The 11,416-nt window shown below is 46.2% G+C and overlaps 1 protein-coding gene across 3 annotated transcripts in view; it reads right to left on the reverse strand.

Annotated features, from left to right (window-relative positions):
- USP14 (ubiquitin specific peptidase 14) overlaps positions 1-6,298 on the reverse strand; it is a 45,697-nt gene extending 39,399 nt beyond the window's left edge. The window contains exon 1 of one of the 3 annotated variants that reach the window (XM_032792375.2): positions 6,041-6,298. In XM_032792375.2, the coding sequence (XP_032648266.1) occupies positions 6,041-6,056 (16 nt within the window). In that variant the 5' untranslated portion in view covers positions 6,057-6,298. Of the gene's footprint in view, positions 1-5,917; positions 5,998-6,040 lie in introns of those variants that run through there. The other 2 variants (XM_075062955.1, XM_032792376.2) reach the window with 2 other exon arrangements.
- Between the last annotated feature and the right edge of the window lie 5,118 nt (positions 6,299-11,416).

The raw sequence follows: 11,416 nt of genomic DNA on the forward strand, positions 1-11,416 counted from the left end.
TAGGTGGGCTACCTCCCCCCATCCTCAAGCTCATCGCATTTGTGGGCTCCACTGTTCTCAAAACATCCCTATCTCACAGCAGTCCTGGTCTTTACATCCCCACCAGCTGCCCCAACACCCATACGTTCACACTAACAGCCCTGAAGAACTTACGACCCTTACCCCATATGCACTCAAGACCCATCACCAATGTCTACGCATATTAATGCCTGAAGGTGACGCAGACAATTGCCAGCACTCAGGAAGGAACAGAAAACTCTATTTTACTGGTCTTAATCTTTAAAAGGGGGCCCTACGCGCTTCACTGACACCCTGGCCGACGTTTTCTTATGTTACTGTATTTTTAATACAAGGATTCTTGTCTTTTAAACAGTTTCTCTCACTTATTCAGAAAGTGTAACTACTGTACACAAGTGAAAAATGGCATGCAATCATTGCAACAACTGCACTTCACTCCTGTGGAAGGCACTCGGCAACATTACTGTTGGCTTTTTCAGCCCTCAAATTGCTCCTTTAAGGGCATCCCTAATCCTTGGCACTGTGCTGGGCCTCTCTAGTAGCCCTGCTCTGTGGCTGTACAAAATTCAAGCCTCCAGGCGTTGAATCCTTCCGGAGGTCCATTCGTCTCTGAGGTTTCACCCTTCCTTACAAATATTATCTGGAGGATCACCTAGCCACAGGCGTTTATTAGTGCGCATGGAGAATGGCACTTGGTTGTTCTCACGCTAGGGAGCCGAGTATCTTCTTCTCTCATCTCCCTTTAACGGGCCAAAAGCAAACTCCACGGTCATTCGATCCGTCCTCAGCTGTAGTTTGAACCGGACTCCTTGCCCTGTCCAAGCTTTCCCTGTATATCGGTTCATTGAGCAAGGCAAATAACGGGTAAGCGGCGGTCTCCAAGGATCAAATGGCCATTTCGACGTCCCACTCGTGATTTTCACGGTCTGGGAAAAAGTCCTGCTGCAGCTTCCTGAAACATAGCCAGCTCGTTCCGAAAGATGCGTGCATCATGCACTTTCAGGCCATCCTGTGTAAATGTCAGTGAAACCGCCCAGGTGACCACAAGCGCCTGGAGAACTATAGGCAGAAATTTATTCCTCCTTACGACTTAACGTACTGATCAGGTGGGGTGGTGCCAGTATTAGAATTGCGTCCATCTATTGCCCTCCAAGTTGGGAAACCCATTTGTGCAAAGTCATCCAGATGTCTGCACATTCCAGAAGTTCCGGTTTCTTCTTAGCAGGATGTGAATTTAAATGCAGTGCAAACTTGGCCTACCACTATTCCAACGGTCGACTTCCCCACTCAAACTGGTTTTGCGACCGATCGGTACGCTGTTCTGGTAGTTATTGTCTTCCATGACTGAATAGCCACGCTTCTCCACTGCTAGGCAGCTTCGCTCGTGTCCTTGCGCTGCAGGTTGGGGCGAGCTCAAACACAAGACAGTCCCATGATAAGTGGCTTTTCTCATCCGAAGTCTGCAGCCACTGCTCGTCATCCCAGACTGCATGCAACGATGTGAATGCACCATCGGTGCTTGTTTCCCGAGCCCAAGGCGGCGTTCCACCGGTGCTGAGCACGTCGTTCTGGCAAAGAATTTTAGTGTCAGGCGCGTCAGCCGAATTATTTCATCATCTGAGCTCATCTCATTGTATTTGGAGCATAAGGAATAAGCTCACTGCCAGCGTGATGTGCTTGCAATGAACATCCGCAAGTCTCAGCAGCTAGGCTCATATCTTACTGAATATCACACAGCAAGACTCACATGGCACAAACGGCTGGAAAGGAAGCTGATGCAGCACGGGTCGTTGGGACAGAAGCGAATGACTCTGCTACCCTCGTCCCCTCCACAACCACATGCGCCAAAATGGGACGAGTGCTCTGTGGGATAGCTGCCCACAATGCACCACTCACAACAGCGCTGCAAATGCTGCAAATGTGGACACACTGCAGCGCTGGTCACTGTCAGTGTGGACACACTGCAGCGCTGGCCCTACACAGCTGTACGACCACAGCTGTAACTACCAGCGCTGCAAAAATGTAAGTGTAGCCATACCCTCAGTCTGCAAAAAAACTGTTCTGAAAAGATCTTAATATTTTCTATGAAGGCCAAACCAACATTTACTTCATCTGGATTTCAAGATTGGAGACACGCATTGCGTGGTTTTACATCACTTGAAAAATCCTCCTGTCACAAGGAAGCGGTAATGAAGTATGCTGCTCTGCAATCACAGGTAAACGTTTCTGCACTAGTGTCAGCCAGTTACAGAAGAGAATCACAATCAGCTAAGACTGCACTGCACAACATGTTACCCGTGTTCAGTACCTAGCTCAACAAGGAATAGCATTACGTGGAGATAATGTGATCCAAATTTGATGCAGCCCTTATTGCTACGCAGTACAGATTCTGAGGAACTGAGACAGTGGCTTAATCGCACAAAATACAAGTGGCTGTCACATGAGGTTATTAACGAAATAATGAAAATGATGGCAATGATGGCACTAAGAAAAATTGTGCAAAAGATAAAGGCTTCTAAGTTTTATGCCATTGTAATGGATGAGACTACCGATTTGTCAAGAAAAGAACAAGTAAGTTTTTAAGGTTGTTTTCTAGTGAAGATTAGGAGATTTATATGGAGTTTATTGGGTTTTACCAAACTGATACAATGGATGCTGCTTCTCTTTTCAAAATTGTGGAAGATACACTTCTCAGGTGTGATTTGTCCTTTTCTGATTGCCGGGAGCAGTGTTACGATGGAGCCAGTAATGTGCCGGGCAAATTTACTGGAGTTCAAGCTAGAGTGAACGATCGAGAGCCAAGAGTGGAATTCGTGCACTGTGCTGCACATTTCCTTAATCTTGCCATGCAGGATGCCCTGCATAATATTCAAGAGTGTCACTGTATGTTTTTGATGGTGAAAGATCTCATCAATGCCTTCAGGGAGTCACCAAAACGTATGGCAGCATTCAGAGAGTTTCCAGAGTGAAGGGGAACCTTCTTTACGACCATTGTGCCTAACAAGATGGACACTAAGGATCAGTAGCATTAAATCACTGCTCCACAACTACAAGGCCAGGATGAACTGCCAAGATGAACTTAGTTACTCTGCCAATTAATTTGGCTTAAAATGTAGTGGATTCTCGAAGCAACTTCAATCTTTTCCAACATACTTTACACTAACAGTTTTTGTGAAAACCATGGGTCCTGTAGAAGAAGCTAATGCAAAAATTCAAAGCCCAAATGTGTCACTGACAAGCATTATGAAGAAAGTTGGCCTGTTGCAAGAAGTGTTGAGTGAGATGCGCACTGACTTATCATACAATCACTTCTGGGAAACAACAGTAGAGAAGGCAAGAAATCTTTATTTAGATGAACCTACACTTCCGAGAAAACGCAAACCACCAAGATGGCTCAACCATGGAAGCCTTCCTAACACGTTCGGTGACCCCAAAGAGAATTTTCAAATATATATTGAGATAATTGATGCTTGCAAAGTTGCCATTGAACAGAGGTTTTCAACAGAAAGCTTTACATTCTCAGTAAAATTGGAGAAGCTTATAACTGAGGCACCAAATGGCTCGAAACAGGACACTGTCCCAATAAGTGAAGCTTTCCATGGTGACATCAACATGGAGAAACTATTTCTTCATTTAGAAACGCTGAGCGATATTTGCAGATTGAGAAATTGCCAGCTTAATTCAGTCAGTGAAGTGAAGCAATTTCTAAAAAAAAAAAAAAAAGGCTTGAGTGACATGTCAGAATTACAATTCTCCTGAAATTACTTCTAACCTTTCCAACTCATCTGCAACCGCTGAGCGATCATATCAGTTGCTTGTGCCAACTGAAAAATTGGGCCAAAACACGTCTAATCCTTGACATTTCTGCAGCGTGCATGAAGACTTTACTCTGAACTGGACATTGCAAGTCTCTCTGATGATTCATGTTCAAGAACAAACAATGATGAAAAAGTGTCTGCTGCCTGCCTGAAGACATGGCAAAGAAGGGGCTATATTTGTTTTAATTTAGGAAGTATTTGTTTTGAGGTTATTCAACAAACAGTGTATGGTGTTTCCGTATTCAAAAGTATTAATAACGTTGATATTCTTATTCATTTTTTTTATGATAGTGAATATTGTCGATAAAGAGAAATGGCTTCCAGTCCCTTTTTACACTAATATTTAAATAAAATATTTTTTTTTTTTTTAGTAATATATATATAAAAAATAAAAAAAATCTCTCTCTCACCCTAATGGGTGGTATGTGTCTTCCTCAACCCGGGTGCTCTACCCGAGGCCTGGCATTTGAGAGTTCTGTGCAGTATCTTACTGTTCCTGCACTGCACTCTTCTGACAGAGAGAGCTCTGATGTTGTTCCTGGATTTGTTGGAGCCACTCACCCATGCTTAGAATCACAAGCCCGAGTGCTCCTACACCACCTGGGACCACTTTGGCCTTCACTTTCCACATCCTCTCGAGTTCCTCTTTCCGGCCCTGGTATTCTCCAAACTTCTCAGATTCCTTTCTTCCTGATGTTGCTGTCACTTGCACTGCTATATCTAATCAGCCGCTGTCTTCTGGTCGTTGTCTATTACAGACATCTGGTTGATTGGCCAGTACCTGCCCCTGTCCGTCTGGATCTGAAGTCCACAGAATCTTAGCCTGCTATTTCCACAACCTTCGTGAATCATCCATCTGGTCTTGGAGGGTCTAGCCCATCGCTGTGGCAGATGTTCCTGTACACAATGCCAGCCATTGTGTGCCGTTCAGTGTATTGCAATAATATACATATATATGCTAACAGATGGGGGGGGGGGGGAGACGAGACTAGACCAGACCCATCTGGGCACACACCAAAATGTTACAAAGCCTGCCACCTATGGTCAGCTATCTATAAAAGCATGGGCGGGGGGGGGGGGCAAGGAAAGTAATGATGTTTTGGCCATGCAGAATAGAAACAGTGGATTGTTTAAATAAGTTTGAGATGCCATATTCACCAACTACAAACAAGGCCCCCAATTTGCAAACCACAGTTGAGGTTGCAGGGTGATAGATAAATTCACAGTGCCATTTTAAATTCATTGGCCAAGCACTGAAATGTTCTGAAAGGCCTGGGAAGGCTGAACTGTGAAATGAACACACACACACCAGCAACAACTCCTTCAAGAGAACCACCAGAGAGTGGGAGTTTCCAGCTCTTACAGCTTTTGCCAGTAACTTTCCTTGGTGGAAACTGTGGTGGGTGGGATGAGATGCAATTGTGCTAAATTGCAATTTCTCTAGCATGAACTAGAATACAGTGCAGCTTTCAACAACAAAAACAAACCATAGGCTGATGGGCCTACATTAGGAAAAGTGAGAGTAGAATTATTTGTTGTTTGGTGAACACCAGTGTGTTCAAACAAATAGGTAAAACCAGTATCAAAGGTTTTAAAATTCTCTGTTTATACACCCTCCCCCCCCAGCACAAACATGCACTGACACTGGAGACACTTGCTCTATTGCTTGCTTTTGTAATGCACTGGAAGTCTCCTTCTCCCCAACCTCCAGGAGAAGTTGATGAGCACAAAAATAAGACCCAGAACATCAGACTGCTCTGTGGTGTTTATAGAATGCAGACGTGATTTGCTTGCATTTCTGACACTATCCCACACTATACTCTCATAAGGAAACTATGGAAAGGTGGTTAGATGAGGTTACTATAAAGTGGGGGCGCATCTGGTTCAACGCCCGATTGCTGCTGCTGCTTGTCTACACTGGCTCAGTGTGAGCTGAGAAAATCTATCAAGTGGTTCCACTGGGGAAGTGTCTGTCCGGGTTCCACCCCTCCGGGGCATTTTCTGGCGCTGCGGGACATTATTAAACGATTAAGCGAGTGACCCCCCGGGGAAAGGCGGGCGCGCCCCAGGCGGGGCCCTACCTGCGCCTGTTCAGTCGCTCGGTGACGCACGCGGCCCGGTCACCGCCCACGAGCCCCCCGGGTTAGAGAGACTGTTCTGTGCTCCCGCCAAGGGGCGCGCACACGCGGGAGGGCCCGGCTCACCTGAGAAAAGCGGCATGGCGGGCGGCGCGTCCCGGAGGGGGAGGAGGCGTCAGTCAGCGGGCAACGGCTCCGGCGAGTCCCACTCTCAGGGTCTCATTCAAACCGCCCCTCACAATGACGCTGCAAGCGGAGCCAATGCGCCGGAAGCGGTGGCGGATGCAGCGCGCGCAGCTCCGGAAGGGGCGCCGGAGCTTCCCGTCACATGGCTGGCTCCCCACCGCCACGCCCCCAGGCTCGGGCGCAGCTGCGGGTGTGTGCGCGCGCACTGCCGAGCGGGCGGTGGTGGTAGGGTTCAGCCTTCACGAGCCCAGCCCCCGCCCCCACGCCTCCGAGGCCGGCTCAGAAATTACCGTATTTCCCCTTGTTACTTCTCTGCGCTGCTAATTTGCAGCCAGAGGCCGCCCCCCGGCCTGCTCTTTCTTGGCCTTTCCTAAGAAACGTGCCAACTCCTGAGATTTTATCGTGTGGGAATTTTTAGGGTTCTCCTTAAAGCCGCAACCGCCACGATAGCGTGGGAATCCCAGCGCTCACTCTTGCTAAGGCCATGGACAGTTCGGGGAGTATAATTGCAGAGAAAAGCTTGGAAATGTAAAGCAGGTGCATGGAAAAGGCTCAGAACCAGAACGCGGAGAAAAAGAACCCCACATTTATCGTTTTAAGAAAGCTCCTGAGTTTAGGTAACCCTGTCGCCTGATGGGGGGGGCTCAACTTATGTTAAGGGTAGGTTCGGCAGGATTGGAACAATTGTCATTTTGTGATATGAATACGTGTCAGTAAGCAACTGTATTGAAAACACCAAGTCATCCCATAACCAGTAGTAGAGTGACAATTTTTGCTCATTAGTAATTAGGCTTATTTCAAGTCAGCGTGATAGCTTTTGAGGTTCCACAGCCAATGAGAAAGCTAGCCTTTCCCCTCAGTGCAGCTGCTTAATCTTTTCTCTATGTTTAGTGGCAAAGTTAATTTGAAACTGCTTTGCTGAAGTCTGAATAGATTTCATAGCATTTCAACTCAAAAACCAATCTTAAATGTTTTCATTTTTGAAAATATATTAATTCTGATGGGGGCTTAGGAAAAGGGCTCCCAAAGAGTATTATAATATAAAAAAAATACTAGAATACTACAATGACTGTTGTCCAGGATTTTGTGCACTTCCTCTGACTGGTGAAAGTAAATTAGCTTTTTCAAGAGCTGTCAATAGTTTTTACCAGTAATTCTGAAATATAGATTAGAGCGCAGCTACAGCTTGCTGTGTGACTGGACAGGTCATCTTTCAACTGTAATAATTATAAAGGTACAATGAAGTTGCTTACATGTTTTTCTAAGAGTATAATTTAAAAAAAGCTTTAGCCTATTTTCTTCCTCCCCCACTTTATTTTCAGTCATTTAACAATCTCAAGAGCTGAAGAAAAAAAGTGTCAAAATAAAATTTCAACTCCTCCCCTCTGTGCCCCCCTCTTTCCCTCCCCCATCTTCCAAGCAGCTCTACAACTCAGCTATCAGTTAAGTCCATGCAACATTGTCTCTGAAACAGGAGTGAGCAAGCTATGGCCTACGGGCCACATCCGGCTCACGAAAGCATCCTAAACTCCTGGCGCGGGAGGCTCACCCCCGGCCCCTCCCCAACTGTTCCCCCTCACCCAGAGCCTCCAGTCACTCACTCCACCACTCTGGGCAGCAGGGCTGTGAGTGCCTGGAGCAGCACAGCTGCAGAGCCCAGCCCGAGCCGGTGCTCTGTGCTGCATGGTGGCACCGTAGGTGGTGTGACCTGGCTCCAGCTGGGTGGCGTAGCTGTAGCGCCACCAGCTACTGGTGCTCCAGGCAGCGTAGTAAGAAGTGGGTGTGCATGTGTGTGTGTGGCTTGAAGGCAGTGGAGTTCAGGGTGATGGTCAGGGACCAGGGGTGTGGATGGTAGTGGGGTGGGGGGGAAGAGAACAGGGGCTTGAATGGTGGGAGGAGTCCTGGGGGGACAGTCAGGAAGAAGGGATGGATGGGGCTGCAGGGGGCAGTCAAGGGACAGGGAGCGGGGGGGTTGGATGGGGGCGAATGCTTTATTTCAGCCAGGCTGGTCCGAGGGGGCCATCAGAGAATGGGGGGAGGCTGGGAGCAATAGGAGGTACGGGGTGGCACACAACAACCCCTTCCCTAACGGCTCTTCGCGTACAATTTACAAAACTCCGATGCAGCCTCAGCCAAAGGTATGCCTGCCCCTGCACAAAGAAGTTTGCTTACTGGCTCATCCAACTCTCAGGGCACGTCTACACGTACGGGATATAAATCGAATTGCTAAAAAATCCGGTTTTATAAAACTATATTATAAAAATTCGATTTCATGCGGACACACTAGCGACTAATTCTGCGTTGTGGTCCATGCTCCAGAGCTAAAGTCGATTTCTGAGCGTTGCATTGGGGAGTGCACTTCGTAGCTATCCATAGTTCGCAAGTCTCCCCGCCCTGGAATTCAGGGTTGATCTAATTGTCAACGGGTGTTTCTGGGTAAATGCATCAGTCATTCTGTCTCGGAAAACATCAGCTGACAATCCTTTCGTGCCGTTTTTTTAACTGATTGCACCTTGGCAGACGCCAGCACCGGCAACAAGGAGCCGTCAGCCTTTTTTTTTTCCGCACGGATGTTACTGGAGCGCGGAGAGAGAGGCGATACTCCAGCGCTACACAGCAGCATTCACTTGCTTTTGCAATGATAGCAGAGACGGTTACGGTCGTTCTGAACCGTCTACTGCCGGAGAAAACTGGCAATGAGAATGACGTATCTCTCCCTCTCTGTACTGTCTGCTGCTATCATGAGTGCCCCCTGGCTGAAAATTTTTGAAGCAAAATTGGGATTGACTCACTTGGAACTGAGTCAATCCCTCCCTTATGGTTTCAAAATAGTCAGTCCTGCCTAGAATAAGAGGCAAGTGTATTAGAGAACCCGTCTATCAGAGAGCCAGCTGCTCCGTGTCAGTATCACAGGGTTGCCCCTGCAACAACCCCATCCGTTGCTTCCCTCTCCCCAACCTTCCTGAGCTACCGTGACAGTGTCCCCCCACCCCCCCCATTGTGTCATGAAGTTATAAAGAATGCGGAAAAAGAAACAGACTTGGAGGCAGCCTCCCGGGACTATGACAGTCCAGGCAGTACAGAATCTTTCTTTACACAGGAAAGAAGGGAAGGGGCCTGATTAAGTTCAGCCCCCAGTTGCTATGATGAAGAGGTTACAGCTGTGCTGGACCATCTACTGGGAGTAATGGGAGTCATTCCATTTTTACCCAGAGCCCCGGCCAGCGTCACCTCAGGGCAGCCAGGAGCACTCAAGGGCTGATGGCGACACGGATATCAGTCATATTGTACCGTCTACCACCGGGGAGGGGGAGAGGAGCAGATACTGCTCTTCACTGCTGCAGCATCGCGTCTACCAGCAGCATTCAGTACACATAGGGTGACATTGAAAGTAGTCAAGGAATGATTTCTTTCCCTTTTCTTTCCTGTGGTGGGGGGGGAAAGAAACTGAGGAGCTGTTGCCTGAACCACGCCAGACACTGTGTTTGAAGCTACAGACATTGGGAGCTCAGCCAAGAATGCAAATACTTTTCAGAGACTACTGTGGGATAGTTGGAGTCCTCAGTACCCCCCCTCCCTCCATAAGCGTCCATTTGAGTCTCTGGCTTCCTGTTACGCTTGTCACGCAGCGCTGTGTATCCTGGAGATTTTTTTTCAAACGTTTTATAATTTAGCATTTCTAACAACTCATGGATAGCATCATTGATAGTGGCATATGAATGGGAAGCACAAAGATCAGGATTGTGTGTGTCAGTGTAAAATGGTTGTTTGACATAAGACATTTTAGTAGCGATCTTATTTTCAGCAAGAGACAATTTTTTGACCATAAATAAAAAGTTATTATGAGTAAAGCTAGCATAACACCTCATGTCTCTCTCCTGCAAATAAACCACCAAACAAAACAATCACTTCTCTACTCTAGGCTTCAATCCAATCCTTACAATCTGGATATGGAGCCTTGCCTCCCAGCCATACTCATGTTTCTGGCTTCCAGCTGTCTTCCTTTTAGCTCCTCTCTTGAACACTTCTGCACAGGGAGAAAAGACAGTTAATCCCTTCTTTACTGGGAATATGGTATTGAACCTACACTTAGTCACAATCAGTGTTCTCTCTGAGAGTCACTTTCCTCTAACCACTGAAATAACATGTATTTGAATATTTCCTGAGTGTTGATGAGGGAACCCTCATCATGGCCTTCTTCCATGCCATGGAGGGATGCTGAAGACCATAGATTCTTTGACAGGAATTCTTGTAAAAGAAGTTCTCTTCTGCCATTCACTTTTCCTTCTAGATGGCAGAGATCACCAGGGCCAAGTGTTTTTTGAGGCACTTGCTTCTACATCTTAGTTTGTTTCTTTAGCATTTCTCCCATTCCTTGCAGACATCTGTCCTTCCATTTAGGTGGTTTTGCTCCAGTTTACCCATAAATGAGATTTCTTTTTCTGCTTCTTTCAGCAGGGACCAGGATGACTTGAAGAGGGAGAGGTTCATGAAGACAGAGCACTGGTATTGGTATCCTATTCCTGCTAAGCCACCATGTGCTGCCTCCTGCAGCAAGAATACATTGGATGAAGGGAGAAAGGAAATGGAAGCTGCAACAAAAACTGGACCATTATTGGTCAGAATGAGTATGGTAACTGGTCTCTTCAGAGTCTCAACAAATATCAACAGCTATACTGATTTATACCATCCTCTAACTGTAGTTCTGGAATATTCAGATCTCATTTACTCCTTGCACTGTATTAAAATTCATATGGATAAAATATCCCTGTGGGATAATGGAACTTTAATGGCATAGAAAGTATTTGAGTTGCCTTAAAATAGGTAAAAAGATACAGTAGTAATTAATAGAGTTTCATGCCTACTTCCAGAATGGTACAGTTGATGTTTAGTAAAATATTTAATGATAGTTCCCCCCCCCGCCCCTCAAGAGGCCTGCTCACACATTGTGGAGTCGAAGTCAAGATTTTCTGAGTGTGAAAATATTTGTTTGGGTATGTCATTCAAAATACTTCTGCCCCTGCATATATACAGCACACTTACAGTAAACAATTACTCATGTCTACATACCAGCACACAAATTGTAATTTGCATGTCTAGACTTGATTATATTTGGTTGCAACATACCCCAAACATACAAATCAATGTAAATTTACACTTCATTAGATCTTTTTCTTCTTCTCCAAGTAAAACCAGAATTTAAAAAGAAATGTAGAATTTTAGTGCAGGCACATATTAACATTTTTATAGTGGTTAAGCATTCTATGAAGCCTATCTATTGCTTCACAATCAGACCTTATTTTACAAGTCATTATC

Source organism: Chelonoidis abingdonii, chromosome 2 (genome assembly GCF_003597395.2).
Source record: "Chelonoidis abingdonii isolate Lonesome George chromosome 2, CheloAbing_2.0, whole genome shotgun sequence".
Classification (NCBI taxonomy): Eukaryota; Metazoa; Chordata; order Testudines; family Testudinidae; genus Chelonoidis; species Chelonoidis abingdonii.